The sequence below is a fragment of the Ochlerotatus camptorhynchus genome, unplaced genomic scaffold, assembly GCF_037179485.1.
Source record: "Ochlerotatus camptorhynchus isolate MF236.1 unplaced genomic scaffold, CSIRO-AGI_Acam_v1.1 ptg000105l, whole genome shotgun sequence".
Classification (NCBI taxonomy): Eukaryota; Metazoa; Arthropoda; class Insecta; order Diptera; family Culicidae; genus Ochlerotatus; species Ochlerotatus camptorhynchus.
Genome location: NW_027040595.1, coordinates 127715 through 147688, shown reverse-complemented (window position 1 = coordinate 147688; position 19974 = coordinate 127715). Strand labels below are relative to the sequence as shown.

Genomic DNA, 19974 nt, shown 5'->3' with positions numbered 1-19974 from the left:
TGGTTGTCTGGGTAGGTATGGTCCAGGTGTGGGAGCTGCCTCCCTGGCATCGCTGCAAATCAAGGGAAAAAATTGACTGAAAGAAATATCTCTAGATATTCCTCATACTCAAGAAGAATTTCCAGGAAAATCGAAAAAAATCTACTCACTCACTAAGTAACCGAACTTTTTGTACTTTCATAATTTTGAGTTATTAAAATTTAGTTCAATCAAAAAACAACATTTATCGTGCCATTCATCACCGGGGACTGGCATTAATAATAATTATCAATAAATATTCCTCCCGCGTGTACTAATCATCTTCATTCAGTCAACAAACGTGTGCCAACCGGTGACCGGTAGGTACCACGACGATGACCATGTGCGCGTTTCTCTCAATGAACTTGATGATAAAAATAATCCATCCATGGCGATCAATAAACCCGTCTTTCACTCACAGTTTCATAACAGGAAGTTCAATTTATTCATTCCCGAAGTATCTACCGCATAAGGGAAACAATAATAAAACGTTAATGACATTCATACAGAATTTCAATTTGAGCCAATTGTAATAGACACTAATTGGTTCGTTATGAATGAACTTGGAGATTGCTTGCAGTCGTTAATTTTCAGAGCAATGCATTTTTATTGGATGTTATGTATGAATTCATTTATACTAAATATGGTCAGCATTGTATACAAAAACAAATTAATGCATTTGGATGAATCCTAAATGTTAATTCCCAGATAAATGCAACCATTTACGCTACTAACCGTAACATGACTGTGATCTTTTCGCCATTTGATTCACGATCTGTTTTGATCTAGCCGAACAAAGTGATGCGAACTGGTCACGCTTATCATCGGGAAAGAATACGAATAGCGCCTCTTCGCTGCCGACTATCGCCGGTCGCAAATAGAACATGAAAAAGAAACCGAAAATAATTAAATTTAAAATAGTGAAACGAGTTCATCTCTTTCTAATTTCATTATCTACAGATAATTTCTGATGTAGGATAACACCGCGAGGAAAATATGTTCCCACGATTATTTTACCCTGCGTTGTAGGTGTGCACTAGTCACTGTTGTAGTTATGCGGCTCTCCGAACACAAAAGTGCATTACGGTTCTAATTTTTACAAATTATTTCCCATGGGCGGCGGCTTCCCGAACTGGACACAAAGCTAAAAACAATGAAAATTATCCGAAATTAGCTACTCCACAGGAATTGCTTACATTGGGCTCCTTTCATGGTTTTCGGCATTTTTAGAAGCGCTTGTTTGCTCCCGTATAGTTTTCTTCTATTCGGCCTTTTTTCCAAAGATATGATTGCTCAATTTAATTGCGTTCTACGGTGAAGATTATCTGGAGTGGTCTCATAGTGGCAATTGGCGCCTCATTGACCGCTAGGTTTGCCGGTTTGGCCATTCCGAAGATGGTAAACCTTATTCAGCGTTTTTTCGTTAACCTGTTTCTGCAATCCTGCCTAGGATGGGTTGTGAATCTTTGATCCAATGTTGAGAATGGGAAGATTCAGTCGATTTGAAACAACAACTCTTGAATGGCTGATTAACTAATCTGCAATTTCAGTAAATTTGCATTGTCAGACTTATTACTTTAGCAAAAAATCGTGTGTCGTATGTAAATAAAGTTTTGTGACTAGCCTGAGGTAATTCTGGGAATGTTTAATAATTTGGCTCAAGAATATGATCAGATTTGGAATTCTCGTTGTCGATTACTTTAAGATTAGAAAGGTCCAAAAATAGCTCTCAAATAAACAAAATGCCTGATGTGCCACATTTAGAGTTGTTTGTCACTCCCACGCTAGGGTTTGCCTGTAGATATCCGCCGTCTAAACTAATTGTATGGTGTGGACTGGTATAGCTAAACTTTATTCAATTTAGCAATCAAATCATCGTGCCAAACATTATCTAGGGGCGATTCAAATATGATGTCCACACTTCAGGGGGGAGGGGATCCTAGAAACTATGACAGTACACGTACTTCGTAGTACCGGAAAATGCGTGACATAAGGTGTAAAAAATTCGAGAAACTTGTGGACGTCATATTTGAATATTTTAGGATAATTATTTCTCTGAATTATGAATGAGCGCTCACGAATCATAAAATCATTGGTTGTGACACTCTGAAAGTGAAATTTACAGGATTTATTTATCGAACACCGGTGGTGTAGTGGTAAGCGTGATTGCCTCTCATCCCAAAGGGTCTGGGGTTAATCTCAATCGGCGCCGCCGGGATTTTCTGATGCATAACATCTCTGATCACGTCTTGCAACGGCAGTAAAACGTTGATCGATTTCGAGTTCTCATGTGTTTTTAAGTGTCGCATAATATGTTTGGAACGTTAGCCAGCCATAAGGCCCGTATTCAGCGGAACTTATTACAATCATATCTAGACCATCAATTGAAACAGGCGGAACAGCCAAACGTAAACAATGGCTTTGAACACAAAATTCTAGCGAATCAAAACACTCCCACGCAAACTAACAATTCCATTCGATAGAGGAAGTTTGCTCTATCAGATGATGCAGGGCTGGTAGCAAGTCACTTTTTAGTGACTTGGTCACTATTTTATTTATTTATTATTTACACTATTATTCGTCAATCAATCAAATCGTAGACTACACATTAGGAATTATGTTGTATGACTTCGCAAGGTTCTGAAATATATTTTTAATTCTGTTGAGGGCATATTTAGGTCAATCATTTCACAATGATGATTTTAAACAGTCATCATCTGATTTACAGGTCCAAATTTAGCGTAATTGGTCCGATGGCGATCTACTGCGAACAAATGTCGATTGCGTAATTTTCGGGAAGGTGCATGCAAACTTTTTTGAAGCCAGTCACTAAAAAGTCACTTTTTACACCAAAAAGTCACTAAAGTCCCTATTTCCCTAACAATAGTCACTAAAGTCACTTTTTCATGAAGAATGAAATTTTAAAATATTAACAAAATGTTGAAATTGAGTACTTGGCACTAAGACAGTTTACAGTACTTTTAATAATATATACATAAGGGAAATGGCTCTAATGTTAGCCTATGGATCTAACATTGGGCCCATCGCTAAAAATCTGCTATTGATCAATTTTATCTAGATGAACGCGTCATTGGGACGGTACTAATGGATATTTTTGGTTGCTATTGAAAATTTAGTCGATTGCTGAATTTATGTATGGGCCCTAATAAGGGACACTTCGGCCGACATTATATACATTTCCCCTATCTGTTAAAAAAATGAAAATTTTAACCAGGGTGACCAGTGAACCGCAAAACTTTAGAACATCAGGAAAACTATTGGGAAATGCCTTCAATTTCAATTAAAAATCGGGGAAAATATGCCTCCTTTCACAGAAAATAAATTGTAAAATTTGGAAAAATTTCCAAAGGTATTTGTCTGTGATGGATTTTCAAAAGCCTTTCAAGGATGATTAAGAACTTTAAAAATCCAAAGTAAATTTTAAGAGAATTTTAAGGGATTTCAGGGATGACATCAAGATATATCAGAGAAGAATACCAAAGTACAGACTACGATAGTCTCATGTAAAATTAAGTGCTCTGAGGACCGACTTCTTCATCTCCGCTTAAATCTTAAGCCAGGTTTACTTATATAGTTTGGTAATAATTCCATTATAATTGAATGTGCATTTTTACGAGAGTTCTGAGAAGAATTCTAGGATGATTGGATGAGGATTCTAGGTCCAATTCTAATAAGAATTTAAAATTAGTTCTGAAATTTTGCTTAAGGGAGTTTGATGAAAATTCCATGAAAATCCCGTGAACTCCAAAGATGCTTTCTTCGGATAGTTCTAAAAGAATTCTGGGGTGATTTCTGAAGATACTTCCCAGATAATTCTAAAGAGTTCGAAATGAATTCCGAGAAGAATTCCAATGGAATCGAATTTTGTGGATTCAATCTCAAAGGAATTCTGCGAAGAGTTTTAAAGTCAGTTGATAGAAGCGTTATAGTACGGCAGTGTGAAAATTGTATATACAAAGTAGAAAGCGAGCAAGGACAATTTTGAGGAAGGTACGAATCTGGCAGTTGTTTACGTCAGATGGCGACTTGAGTGTGAAACAATTGATAGAACTGTTTCCGCACATCGGAGGTACATGAGCAAATCGGCGATCATCCGTTTTGCCAGTGGTGGTAGGGGGAAACACCCCTCGCCATCCCTCATTAACGGATGAGCTTGGTAAAGGAGATGCTCTACCCGATTCGTACCTTTCTCAAAATTGTTCGCTTTCTACTTTCAAATTACTACAAATTGCACACTGCCTTATTATAACGGAGATATCAACTCTTTACTTTCATCTCATCATCTATCGTATAAAATGTCCACTTTAATTCTGATATTTGATGATAAGCATTTCCAACTACGAAAATAATCTATTTCCAAGAATTTTGTTGATTGTTCTGCAAAGAATTTCAAGAATGCAATATTATGTTTGTAAAAGCTTATTTACCTCTAAGTTTAAGAGAAGGGGAATTATTCTAAAAAATTTCTTGAGATCATTCTGAAGAAATTCTGTGAAAAGTTCTTATCGAATTATCAGATAACTTTCATATATCAAAATTTTAAACAGTTCTAACACAGAATCAAATTCAAGATCATAAAAATGGGAATTAGTATTTGCTAGTCAACATGTATAACGTAAATAAAAGTAAATTATTCAAATAACTTCAAATGCTCTTCACAGGAGATTCCGTTGTGAGATTCGATAAAATTAGAGGAATTTATGAAATTTGATTTTAAGTTCTATAACATAAAAAGTTTATTTCAATATAAAACCGTATTTGAATTTCTAAGTTACCTTATAAATGGTTACTTATTTAGTACTTACAAGTCACTATTTGGTCACTATTTCCGTAAATTTAGTCACTTAAGTCACTACTATTATATCGCATCAGCACTACCAGCCCTGGATGATGGTGTTAGATTAATCTGATGTGCTATGATTCTCGAGAAATTGGCGTTTAAAGCCAATGTTTATGTTTGGTTGTTCCGCCTATTTCAATTGTTGGTCTAGATATCTCCGGAAATAGTTGATCAATTTAAAAAAAATCAATAACGTTTTTATGGGACCATGGAACTCTTCGTTTAGCAGTTGCTGTGCCTAATTTGGTTTAGTGGATTTGAAGGAACTAAGGGATAACGTGGTAAAAACCAGGCGCACTCAGATAGGTGAGATGCTCATCGAGCTGAAGGAGGACCCTTCGATTAAGACCTTTAAAAATTTCGATGAAAGATCTCTAAGCAAGGAGGCGAGTGTAAGAACTCTATCCCAAGAGACAGTGGCCGAGTGCTGGGATCTGGATGAAATTGAGAAGTCGTCCAAACAGAATCAGAGGGTAATCGATATTTTACTGTGATAACAATAGGCGTCGAGAAGCACGGTTACTTCCACTCACTTGCTATAAAACATGTTTTTGGGAATTATGAAATATTTAGATTATAATTAGTACTATTATGTTACAATAAGGGATTGTGAAGTATATGTTTGACACATAAAACCTGTAAATATTGCTTTCAGAGCGTCACTATCCTTGATTTTATGATTCGTGAGCGCTCACTCTGAGTGAACACTCACAAATCATAAAATCAATGATTAAAACGCTTTAAAAGCGGAATTGACAGGTTTTATGACCAAACATAGACCAGAGGTTGTAAAGTATATGTTTGACTCGTAAAACCTGTGAATTCCGAGGGGGGCGACTCTATCTACGATGCAGGAAAAATTGTGTTTTGCTGTGTTTAGCTGCGCGCACGCTGAGTAGATAGAAAGAAGATTGATGTCGATAATGAACATTTCCAGCAAAAAGATGATGCACGATGCAAGTAGATGAGAGAAATGAAAGAATATTTATCAAAGTTTGATTCACTAGTGTGAGATTTGTTGAGCATCTAGAATAAATTGAGATTTAGATGTGTCGCTCCCCTCGGTCAATTCCGCTTTTAAAGCGTCTTAATCATCGATTTTATGATTCGTGAGTGTTCACTCAGAGTGAGCGCTCACGAATCATACAATCGCTGATATTTACGCTCTGAAAGCAATATTGACATGTTTTATGTGTCAAAGTCCTCTAATTCAGTTCAGAATTTTCTCACTAGCCTGCGTGTGGACTTCATGTACACACTTAGTTTTTTCCACCGAGCTAGGCTGTAAAAATCTCGGTAAAAAAAGCTTTACTGAGATCTCAGCAAACATTTCATTTGATTGCTGAGATTCAGCTAAGCATTTTCCGACACTTAGCAATCAAATGTCACTTTTGCTGAGATCTCAGTGACACTTATTTTTACCGAGATTTGCACAGTCGAGCTCGGTAGAAGAAAATAAGTGTGTAGATGTGCTGACTTCGTAGATGGTGAGGATTTCAAGTTATAGCTTATAGAAAAAGGAAGTTAATATGGACCAACAGGTCTGTGCCATAAAAAAGGAGAAAAAGGAAGTTCACATGTACACTAGCGCTACGTAGTGAGAGGATTCAAAATTTTCCTGTGAACCATCACTATTTGGAATGCTTTGATCATCTTACATATTATGCCGGAAACAGAATCTTCTTAGAAATTCAGAACCCAGTTTTATGAATTAATTGCTTTTACGGATGTTCGAATTTTCCAATGGATCCCCCGCACACTTAATTTGTTTTCCGAGAATGGCATTACCGAGCAGCTCGGCAGTTTATTTTGCTGGAAATCAGTGAATAACTTGCCGAGATTCAGCTAACAAACTGGAATTTTGCCGAGATCTAAGCTGACTAAGCTGACTAACAGAAATTTATCTCAGTAAGTACGTTGAACAGACTTGTGTTTTCCTTATAATAACGTTACTTTTACATGATAAATAATATAATAGCTTTAAAACAATAAATGCCGTAATCATAAATTAACAAACGCAGGCCGCCACCAAAAACAATGTATGTTTTTGTTGTTTATTTTAACGTTTCACTTGTTATCAAGCTATAATGTGTTTTAAACACCAACTATAATCTAGAAAAGAACGCTGCATCATTACATTTTTAAAGAGTAAAGGCACAGCTACAAAGCAAGACCATGCTGGTGGTGGCTGGGTTCGATTCCCGGTCCGGTCTAAGAGCTGGAATCAGGGCGTAACAGTTTTTGTAAAAATGGATTCTCTCGATGATTTCTAGGAATTCAAGGCACGCCCACGCAAACCAACATAACCGTCGAATAGGAAAAGTCTTCTCCTACCTGATGGTGATGTCGATTTGCGTTGGCTTATCCGTAAATCCGAACAAAAAGTTCAGTTTTCCCATTCTTATTCCCATACAAACTTCGAAGGACCAGTACAGTCCGAGATCGCAACCAAATGAGCTCAAATTTTGGGAGTATTATCAGGGCCTGATTTGAAATCGATTGAGCTGGGTGGAGCCAAATCGATATTTTGAACCATCTTTTAAATAGTTAGTACCGAAGACTACATAGCAATGTTCCGTGGAACATTTTTATGTGTATAACGGTAGTAAAGTTTATGTAAATTAGGGGTCCCTTGAAAACTGCCAAAAAATAAGATTAATTGCCGAAGATGCGCTAAATCTCACTTTAATCTTCTTACCTCGGTGAAACATCTTCTGTCAGTTGACCCCTCAGGTGATGCCGCGCACAGGACAAATCCCGGCTACTAATGGTCGGGTGGTGCTACCCACAATGCAATCAGTGTCGCCATTAACTTCAATCGTAATAACAATTTTTCGACGCTTCTTCCGGTACCTACCTACAACTATCACATTGTTGCGCCCAACGCAACTCTATCATTATCGGTAGACTCATTAAGTTCCGAGAAACCAGTTCTCGCCGAAAAGCCTGTTAACTTTTTTTGCATGCAAATAAGTGTCGGCCGGTTGATACATTACGCACACGTGAAGAGGAATCTCTGCGGGCCGTGGCGTTGCCGATGTAATAAAGTTCTGCGTCGGAATCCGAGACGAACGGGTAAAAATCCCATCAACTTTTCATTATGTCACTTACGAAACCGGCCAGAGGACAGGCGATTGCAGTTGTAGTATGGAAGATGAGTGTTCTTTCGGAGGACGAAGAAAATTACTTTCACGTTGCATAATGATCAAGTACATGATTACTAGTTGACACACTTTAAGTATATGATTTAGGTAAGTTTGTGTGTTATCTAAGTTGGTCCCGAAGTGGGTATTCATTATTGTTCGGCCAGGAAATATACTATTGAAACACTTTTTCGTATTGACCTAACTAAAATTTATTTTTAGAATTTCTCAAATTTATTAGGCAATTGGGTTGTTTAACTTCCAAAAATATACCGATTTTTATACATCATCTGATAGAGCTTCGCTTTTTGAGCACAACCATATTTTTATCGATCCTGTAGACATTCATCTCGATTTTTATATCAAGATTTAAACTTTTGATCGTTGACACTAAATCCACAGACAAACAGACATAACACTCGCAAGTTGTTCATCGAACAAGCATTTAATGGCCAATTAAAAGGTATCGTAGTTGGTAGTACCGCCACCTGCAGCGCGTATAGTCATTTCCCTTGAGTTTGACGTTTACACACTACCGCCATCTGTTCAGCGTACTACCCACCGCAGTGTACTCAGCAGATGGCGGTAGTGTTTTAGCGACAATGATTTACAGTGAGAAATATTCAATGTGTTATGTCTGTTTGTCTGTGCTAAATCTATTCGTTGGCAGTTAACTCCCATACAAAGTCCCACCAAGGGGCGCTAAAATGGTGATTTTTGCTAATGTCCTTCATTTCCTTTATTTAACGTCGGTCTCTGTTCCGCAATCTAGTGCCAATCACCGACGGACATCGATTGCCATCCATTGATGGCAATCGAATGTGCAGGAAGGCAGCTTCCACACCTGCGTAGGATATCGCACCCATTCAACACACATGGGCCGGGACCAACGGCTTTACTTCCCTTCCGAAGGAAGACGCGACCAGAGATTTTTATGCCTCAGAAAAATCCCACCGACCTCGGCTGGGATTGAACCCAGACCCATTGGGGTGTTAGAAAGCAGTCACGCTTACCACTACACCACCGGCGCCGGCTGCTTTTTGCTAATGTAATCGTACTTATTTAAAATAGTTCCAGTGTACCAAAATTGATAAAAAAAAATCTGGATTTCAGTTCCATTTTTAATGCAGATAACGAATATGTATTTACCTCATTACCGCTAAACAACCCAATTGGGTTCTTTAATTTTGAAAAATATATCGGTTTTTATATATCATCTGAAAAAGCTTCGTTTTCTGAGTACAGCGATATTTAAATCATGATTTAAAGCAAAATAATAACTTCACTGTTTGACACTAAACTGACAAACTGACAGCTCGCTCCCATACAAAGTGACACCGACACCAAGGGGCGCTAATTAGGTGATTTTTGCAAATGTAATCGTACTTTTTTTTTTTTTTTTTCACTTCGTTTATTTGGCAGGCTCAAATGTTATAAAAATAACTTAGCGGAGCCGAGTAACATAGAATACCAATTATGGTACTCAAACTCTCGTCGGTCGTCGGGGTAGTCACGTCCATTTCGTTATCTTCATTCAACATCTCCAACCCCGTGTCCGTTTCCTGATCGCTAATGACCAACGACGCACCTTCCACCACTACACCAGCATACGTACTGCTGCTGTTTTGTTTTCTTTCACTTTGCTTTCCTTTTTCCTTCAGTTGCTTCTCCGGTTCCTTCCGAGCCTTCCGCTTGGGACAGGAAAGCTTCCGGTGTCCGTCCGCCTTGCACAGAAAACATTTATCTTTGTTGCCATCATAAAAAATATTTCCTTTGCGATTGAAGAAATGTAATGACGTGGGGATTTCCTTCTTCACATCCATATATACACCGCGTATCCCTGTATATACCTCAAAACACAGATCAGTTGGAAATTTCTCCCGGATGATGCGTTTAATTTTCCCATATTTCCCCAGCACTTTATCCAGCTCGTTGTCGGGTACCTCTGGTGGCAAGTCATACACACGCACATATTGAATGAATTCACCAGCATGCGACATGCGTACCTTTGCCGTCGTTCCATTCGCATAATGGAAGATTAAATCCTCCGAATTGAATGTCAGAGCATGGAGCATCGCTTCCTCTGATTTGAACTTCATGAAGACTCCCCTTTCCTCACCAATGCGATAAACAGCTTCCATTTCAGCCGGATCCGCGTCGAGTGCTTTGGCGAAATTTACTATCTCTCCGATGTTTGGTTTGGCATCACAATGGCTGAAGCTAAACTTGATGGTGTTTTTTACTTCACACATCTTGCACCGTAGCAACAAAAGGCACCGAACTGCTAGCAACGAACAAGGAGCAACTATATAATAGCGATTCTCGAAAACAGGCTATCATGTGGTTCACAACTAAATAAAAAATCGACTGCTGCTGTAGACAGCTGTGGGACAACTGATGTAATCGTACTTATTTAAAATAGTTCCAGTGTGCCAAAATTGATGAAATTTTGGGATTGGGTTCCATTTTTAATGCAGATTAGGAATATGCATTTACCTCAATACCCTTAAAGAATCCAATTGGGTCCTTTAAGGGTATTGAGGAAAATGCATATTCGTATTCTGCATTAAATATGGAATCAAAACCCAAAATTACATCAATTTTGGTACACTGGAACTATTTCAAATAAGTACGATTACATTTGCCAAAATCACCTTATTAACGCCCCTCCGAGCGCCCCTCGGTGTCACTTTGTATGGGAGCGAGCTGTCAGTTTGTTAGTTTAGTGTCAAACATTAAAGTTATTATTTTGCTTTAAATCTTGATTTAAAAATCGAGATGAAAGTGTGTGGGTTCGAAAAAAATATCGCTGTGCTCAGAAAATGAAGCTCTTTCAGACGATACATTTTTCAAAAATTAAAGAACCCAATTCCATCTACTCCGGAATAAGTTGCTTGCATCGAAACCGGTGTAGATTCCCTTTAGGCATCTGATAACCATCGCCACCTGTTCCAAAGCAGTTAGCTTTCTTGAACGCACCATCGGTGAGAATGAGGGAGTGTTCCTCCTCACGGAGGCGAACAAACTCCTTCGAGATCTGACCAATAAAAAGCTCCCTCCAGTTTCTGAGGGTTACTGGGTAGTAGCAGCATAGAAAACAGACATCCAAGTCAAATTCCTGAAGTGTGTAAGAAATTTAACTACTATTTTGAATAGACAATTGAAACTAGCAACATCGTGGTGGCGCTAACATAACGTCATCTTAACACAAATGTCAAAATTGTTGTGAGCAAAACTTTGTTTGTTTAAAACCGATCAAAACATTGGTGCGCAAATAAACAAGGTGCGAAACATCTTTTCACAATTTTCCTAAGGATGCTAAATTTCCCGAACTACAGGAGATTTTCTTCTCACGTGGAGTCCAAGCGCTTGCAACGAAAAATTTATGTTCCGATCACTTCCCCCGGAGGCTTTTCGAATTCCTGAATGAACGGATAAGCAGTGTTCAAATCTTCCACAATTTTCTGAATTTAAATAAGGGCTAATTAGAGTTCACACCCTCACTAAATCATTTGAAGATACGCCGCCAGTGAACCCAAAAAAACGTCAGTTTTGCTCCTGACTACTATGCCCAGTTAAAATTGGAACGAAAAACGGTTGTAGATCTACAGGAAAATGAAAAAAAAGCTTAGTTCTTTATTCGAAAATAATATCCCACAAATGGTTTGAATGATACCCCGAACACGTCGTTAAGCTCTCTTTTATGGTTATTTTTATTAGGGTTGTCTTGTTTATTTTTAACTGATTTGACAGTTCATTTGGATACAAGGTCAATGAGATCAACCCAAATTTTAGTTGAGTTTACTCATTAATCGCAAAAAGTGATAACTCGAGTCGCAACCTCGGTCGCAACATTCCGTTTGGCGGCGCTAGAGTTTCTAACATATTTTAATTTTAATTCTTACACATAATTTTTCGAAAAATTTGTTTAGGCTTGGATGTCTGATCTCTGTGATAGCAGTGTTGGAAAATTAGCAAAAAAAGAAATCTCACCAAAGGAAAAGATCACGCTTGATTTTCGCAACTGCGGTAAAAAAAATTGAATATATTCGACGAAAATATGGAAGGCGAACTAGAACAGCTAGTTCAATTCATCAAGATGTGCAAAATTCAGCTCAAAAAGGCAACATAGCATAAACGGAACACTACAGGCACTACCATTAGCAACTACAAGAAACACGACCACAGAGGTGAGCTGGACTGAACCCGGTAGTAATCTACAATTCTTAGCATCTTACTGTTGCTGTGACACTCCCACCCTACCAAAATAAATTCATCGGGCATTCTGACGGATCTAGACAGACTTTTCCACTTTTGAAATTGTAATATATTTAGTCAATCCTGGTGGAGACTACACGCACGAAAGTGCCCAGGCCCATCGGGTTTCAAGGAATCGCTGCATTTCCGACTGCCACATACCAGAACCAAACTATCGATAACAACCTTAATCCTCACGATCATCCATGCGATCTCGTAGGCCCGATCGTATCCAGTCATGGATATTCCAGGTCGCGGAATACGGTGTACGTGTCACTTCTGTATCCCGAGTTATTTTCTCTATCGAGGTCCAGTGCAATCCAACAAACCGACTGCCGTGGTTTTCTCACCGATAAACCGACATGAATGATCATACAAATTACAAAGGAATTTCTGCTCAAAGCACAAAACTGACATCTACCGCCGTGATCGCGGAAAATGTTTATCCTAGCCAAGAACACGCGTACAAAATTTATGAGTTAGTTCGTGTCTAATCTATTTCGGACAAATTATTTTTATCTAGATAAAACATATCTACGGTTTTGACAGATGGAATCACTGCACATTTGAATCGGCCGTTATGGATTCTCGATCAAGAGTTAAGTTTAAGTTTCATGTCGGTTTGTCGGTGGTTTTCTCTCCTTGCAAGAGAAAAACAACAACTTTACAAGCTACAAGCTTTCAACTCGTCCGATAACGTCGGTGAATAACATCTCTTGAATTTTATCGTCAACCTGTGCTAATAGTATAACATTATAAAATGATCAAAACATTTTTTTTTAAATCTATCGAAATTACCTTCTTCTCCATAGCTACAGGTACTCTGAGGTATGCAACTTTTTTGGGAGGTACAGTTTGGTCAATGGACAGTTTCACTAATACTCCTGGAAACTTTGGGAAGGGTTTGGCATCCATATCGACATGAAGAACATCAAACCCAACTTTGAGAACTCGTAGCTCTTCAGAGGTCCTTTTAATCAAGAGGCATTTACACGCTTCCTTGACAACGAAAAATTCCGCATCGGTGGTCTTGGGTTTTGATTGATTTACGGATATCCATACTTCAAACATAGCTGACACATCGAGTGGTTCACTACTAACATAAGCATGAAATTTCCGATCACATTTGTATTTCTTTTTGAATATGCTCGCATTTTTAGCATTGAGCTCATTTCAAACGTTCTCCGTAATTGTGTTTATTAAGGCTCCAGAGTCAATTAGAAAATCTACCGGTACGTTATCAATTTGGCAAAATATGGATCCATTATTATGGGCTTGCGTATCCACCTAGTGAAAAATAAGTTTATGATTCAATCTTTTATTTTAATTCCAATCGAATATAAATTCAAATACAGAGATCCTGATATTCCTTTGAATAAACATAACAATTTTCAGGTTGTAGAGACAAAAAAAATAACATGTTACTATACCTGGGCCTCATTATCAGAAGTTGGGCGATGAGGTACTTCTTCCTTCCAGGTTCCTTCCGAGCTTGTCAACGAGTTTGCTTCACCTGTATAACGGCCAACTGCTCGTCTGGGAAAGCTTGATCCTCGCTGCCCTGCATTATTGGCAGCACATTTCCTTGCATAATGTCCCCTTTGTCCACAGTGGTTACATGTATTCCTCGAGCATAACACTCACGAGACTCCTTGGTTTGTCTGAACGATCCACATCTGTCGCATTGAATTCTGGAACGACTGCCTCCTGATTCAACACGTCTGATGTCAGGCTGTCTTCCAAATCAAGGATACGGTTTGGAGTTTCGTTTTGGACTCGCATTCCTGCTTCGGATTGAATCTGTGCAACGACGTTTTCTTCGCTTCGCACTCCGTAAGCTGCCTTGGAGATACCCACTTCGTCTTCCAAGCTACGAGAATCGCTGTCAATTGATCAATGTCGAGCCCTTACGTATCAGAAGTGATGTTTTCAGAGCCTTAACCGTCGCCGATACTCTGCCTGGAAGAATCGATTGCGAAGCAATTCTGCAACAATTGAACATGAATGTTCAACATAGATCACTACCCAACAGTCTTATGCTAAGACTTCCACTTCTTCGAACTAATTAAAGCTTAAGGAGCGCTATTTGCGGCTTGCAGCGAGTGTTCAAGCGAGTAGCGTTGATATTCGATTTCCACTTGACACGGAATATGCTTCGCCGAAGATTCTCTGCCTTATTTGCTGACCGAAGGCGCTTGACGCCCAACAGCTAAGTGTCAAATTTTAGACTTATACATTTTTAGTAACTTGACAATGCTTTCCTTGTTATTTTCGTATATGTAGTCTGTTTAATCTGTACTTTTTTTACAACACATCATTGGGACTATTTCTAGTCTGTTGATGCAAACATAACAAATAAACAAATTCGTGCAATTTTCAATAGTGACCTGTTGAAAATTGGTAAAGTGTTTATTTTAGCAGATTCGTGGATGACATTCCAATCGAGTGGCTTGTTTAAAATTAATATGCATCCGCTATTGACAGAGTTATAAGTGGTCAAAAACTGACCACTTTTCGTAACGCGGTCGATTTTGGTTTTTTGAAATTGCTCCCCTAATATGTTACCGAAAGACGTAATCCTACGTCAAAAAATTATTCTCAATTTTGAAAATCACTGCATAATCATTATCAGCGACATCACAAAATCAAATTTAGTTTTCAATTTGATCTCAGACTTTGCTCGGGATACAATACTTTTAGTATGGAGCATGTCGTATGAAAATAACATTAAAATTACAATAAAATACAATACATTCTATTGTTTGTTATTAACCCTCTTGTCATTGCATTGTGTTGGTCAAATGATTATATTAATATCACAATAAGTTTATAATACATTCTTTGTTTTCGAAATTCTTAACAATTGGAAAACAATATAATGTAACGAAATTTAAAATGTTCGAGAAAAAAAAATTCTATGGTTAAGTAAGACTACAATAGATCGAAGTACTTGTCGCAGTAGTTGTATGTCCCGAACAGAGGAAATAAAATGGTTAAGATACTTAACAATCCCCCTCGTCTATTGTAAAAGTCCCATTTACGACAGATTCTATTGTGTAAAATATTATGTTCTAATGTATTGTTATTATTCTTGGTATTAACATCTTAATATGTGTAACGGGCTATTATAATTTGTTGAATAGGCATAGGGAAAACGCTCGTATAGCTACGGTACGTTAGAAGCATTAGGTTCCTAAGATTCTATAACATTCCCCAGAAAACCATTCTCCAGAATGCACCATTCCCCAGAATGTACCATTCTAATCTAACTAAGTAATCAACCTGATATACCGCCTGGAACGTTCTTCTGAATTTATTGACGTTCGTTTACGTTCCATAACACCTTCTAGCGCAATGTTAAACAGGAGGCAGGAAAGACCATCGCCGCGTCGAAGTCCGTTGCGTGTTTCAAACGAGTCCGATAACGCTCCCGATTTCTTCACAAAGCATTGGTACAACATCCATCTTAGCCTTGATCAGTCTAGTCAGTTTCCCGGGAAAACCGGAACCGGGAATTCATTGATATTTTCTTTCATTTACTAAAGAAATATGTGCGATTTGAACTAGGGTATTTAAAGTGTATTTCTTATCAACTAAATTTTAGAAATTTTGGCAATTGTATTGATGATTGCTAGCAAAAAAGAGATTGTTGGTTTATTCAATTTGGTCATAAAAACCGTGTTTATTCCACCCGGTTAGGAACTCTCTGCCTCCTAAAGTTACGCAGTCGATCGAAAAATCTGGCATTCGATGCAGGAGATTCGAACACGTCATCTTCGCCGCTAGTCCAGCGGGTTATTGTCGGATGATCATACGCGAAAGCATCATCTGCTAGCATAGCAAGACTTGTTCTTGATCCACGATTTCCACACGGAACCCAGAATCCACTCGGTAAGGCTTGCTGTTCTCGGAGCCGGCAACGAACCCTCAAATAGATACAAATCGACAGAATAATAATAAAGCTTGTGCATGCCATTATTTCGTTCATGTCAAGTGTTGAATCGGACAGAACTGTTTGGTAATTATCATCGTAGACTCCATGATACAAATTACGCAGTGAGTAATGCAAGCGAGCGCTGAACACAACATTGACACCATAGAAAAGTGCGGCAGCCCCGAAGAGAAATCCATTTGCCAAGAGGAATGCCGGTATAGAACTCAACAACAATCCCACTCCGATGCCACACAGTAGCAGGATAAGCATCACGTATAGATGAATGAAAAGATTTCCATCTGAAAATGTAGGATTAATTTAACAACTGAAACGGTCTAACGACTTATCCTGATTATTCTCTACTTACAGAAGCCATAATAGATAACGCTGCACATCATGTATCCTACTAGCAAGTTGCATATAAGAATGGATGCTATCGGACAATAAATCGACAGTACTAAAAACAGCACAGCACAAACGATCGCTCCTACGACTAACATCGCGGTCAGCTCAGTATCTGTCACGAACAGGTTGCAACTCTTCGCCAACTTCATTGTTCCTATCAAACCTACTATTCCGCCACATATGAATGCTTTCACAAGCAACGGGCAGAATCCGACCACGATTTCAGCAGCCATTATAATCGTTACAATCAATCCAACAATTCGAATCGGAACATTAAACTCGTAACATCCACCGACGTTTAAAAAAGGATGACAAGCGTACGAGTGAACCGGAACATACGCCGCAAATCCATGATGAACCGGATCAACAACCACGGTAACAAATACCATTCCCCGGCCAATCTGCCGATCGTAGATACGCTTGATGCCCGGCATGGACATCGTTAGATTATTCAACCGTCCGGAAGCCTTTGCATTGGCGTAGCTTATTAAATTACGTATGTACGTAAAATAAGTCTTCTGGGAAAAATCATACGACGGCATCGATAGATAGTAAGATTCATACTTTAGCCGTGTCTTTCCACAATCGTTCTCAGAGCTATTGAACTGTCTAGATAGTGAAGCAGGTGGCGTATCAACCTCGATTGTAGATTCTCTTAAGGTCAAATTCATCACCGGCGATACATCCACCGGGAATTCCATATTACAGCCTCCCGGCAAGGGAGCCGTCTTGTTGTACAACATCAGTACCAACGAGATCCAAATATCCTCATGAGAATTCGTATTAATTGCATACAGATTCCCATCTTCATATAGAACCAATCCGAGATTCAACCCAGTCAAATGATTTCCCTCGATGATCGTTTTCGTGTAGCTTAGCGTAACGTTGAACTCGTACGCATTAACCTGAACCAAGGCAAATCCTACGTTCCTGCCGTACCGGGTCATGTTCGTCAGCTGGATTTTAGTGTTGGAATAGGCTGGTAGCACTATTTCATGGTACTCATTTATGTCATTCATCTTGATGTGCTTCGGTACGCTAAGTTGAATGACATTGTAAGCTGTTCAGAACCGGTTGGAAAAGATTAGCTCACTTTACAGCACAACAAATACCAAAGTGAAAAACTTACTGAATTGCATCAAATTTTCGGCTGATTCTTCTGCGTCCAAAAACTGAGATACATTTTGAAAGGAGCCTTTCTGTCCACCATTAATGACATTTGATACGTTTTCTGTTCGAAATTGATGGCACTGAGTACAGCACAGCAGCAAGTTTAAAATCACTATAAATTCGTAAAAGGTTTTTGATCCCATTTGACTGTAAATCACTTTTCCTAAACCGAATTTTGCCAAACTAAATCAATTGACACTAAATAAACGATTCTTTATCAACCAAAGAAACTACTATAAACAAAATGTATCGGACACAAATTCCACGAACAACACCTACTATCTACAAAGGCAGGGTGGCCAGACCTACTGATTTATCGAAAGTCCTATATCTAATTTGTAATTTGTAATTTATTGATAGCATAACGAAAACCTGTCAGTTACAGAACCATTGATCTAGCAAAATTTCGACCCGGCTATCCGATTCACAGACAAATCAATCAAATCTATTGATTTATGTACTTTTCCCTCGACTTTTCCTATACCGGAACAGCCGAGAACTACCATTTTCAATAATAGATTAACAGCATGGTTGATTACCTAGTAAAACCATAGAGGTAAAACAATACCATATCCGAACGATAACCCAAATGATAGATCTATTCCACAAATGGTTTGGATGATACCCTGAACACGTCGTTTAAGCAAAATAACCATTCACTAATAAAATTCGACACATTTTATTGACGAATTTCCATGTGAAATTCCACATGATTTTCATGTGGCCACACATAAACAAAATCCACCCAGAAGCACACATGAAATTTATGAGTCAAATGAATAGTATGTGTGGTTACACATGGCTTTTATATGTACACAGCAAAAAAAATGTAATATCGATCAACGTAATTCAAGCTGATATATGAAATAATGATGTAGTAGCAAAAAGCAGATACAATATTAAATCAATATATGTAATTTTGTTCGCAAAATCGATGTACATCGTACAACGATATATTACACAACCGGCGGAATAACCTCTGTGCAGCTGTTTGGATGTAATATTCAACAACTTTTTTTTTTTCTGTGTACACAGCAAAAAATGTTGTTGAATATTACATTGAAACTGCTGCAACCAGGTCAATCCATCGGTTGTGTAATATCACATTGTACGATGCTCGGTACCATGTACATCGATTTTGCGAACAAAATTACATCCATTGATGTAATATTGTATCTGCTTTTTGCTATTACATCATTATTTCATACATCAGCTTGAATTACGTTGATCGATATTACATTTTTTTTTGCTGTGTACACAAATTAAGTACACAGAAAAAAAAGTTGTTGAATATTACATCCAAACAGCTGCACAGAGGTCATTCCGCTGGTGGTGTAAAATTACGTTGTACGAAGTATACCGATTATGCGAACAAAATTACATCCATTGATGTAATATTGTAGCTGATTTTTGCTACTACACGCAGAAAAAACTAACGTCGTAACAAAAATATTTGAGGTAAATTTAAACGTAAACTCAGCTTGGCCAGAACCACAAACATAAATTAGGTTGATTTCAAACGTATTTCATGTTTGAAGTCATGTGAAATCAATGTTTAAAATAAAAATAATGTTACGTTAATTTCAAAAATATTCGTGTTGAAAATAAACGTATTTATTTTTGTTTGGTTTGACAGCTATGCGAACAAAAATAAATATGTTTATTTTAAACATGCTTCTCATGTTCAGGGTTATTTCCACTCACTTGCTATAAAAAAATGTTTTTCAGAATTATGAAACCATGAGATGGTATAGTGATGATTAGAACTTGTAAGCTACAAGAAGAAGTCGTGAAGTATGTGTTTGACACACAAAATCTGTCAATATTGCTTTCAGTGCGCCACAACCAACAATTTTACGATTCGTGAGCGCTCACTCTGAGTGAACGCTCACGAATCACAAGATCGCTTATTGTGACGCTCTGAAAGCGAAATTGACAGGTTTTATGAGTCAAACACATACTTTACACCCTCTTCTCGATACTTACAAGTACAACATATCATTATATCACAGATAAACAGACATATAACTCGCAAGTTGTTCATCGAACAAGCATTTAACGGTCAATTTAAAAGTATAGTAGTTGGTAGTACCGCCACCTGTGGCGCGCATAGTCAATTCCCTTGCGTTTGACGTTTACACACTACCGCCACCTGTTCAGCGTACTACCCACCACAGTGTACTCAA

At 38.2% G+C, this 19974-nt stretch overlaps 1 protein-coding gene across 1 annotated transcript; it reads right to left on the bottom strand.

The window, feature by feature from the left end:
* Positions 1-15836: 15836 nt before the first annotated feature.
* On the bottom strand, positions 15837-18017 carry LOC135699258 (transmembrane 7 superfamily member 3-like). The gene is made up of 3 exons (XM_065219459.1): positions 17748-18017; positions 16581-17678; positions 15837-16512 (listed from the first exon to the last, which is right to left on the bottom strand). The coding sequence occupies exons 1-3, from the start codon at positions 17929-17931 to the stop codon at positions 15962-15964; spliced, it is 1833 nt and encodes a 610-aa protein (XP_065075531.1). The 5' UTR covers positions 17932-18017; the 3' UTR covers positions 15837-15961.
* Positions 18018-19974: the final 1957 nt, after the last annotated feature.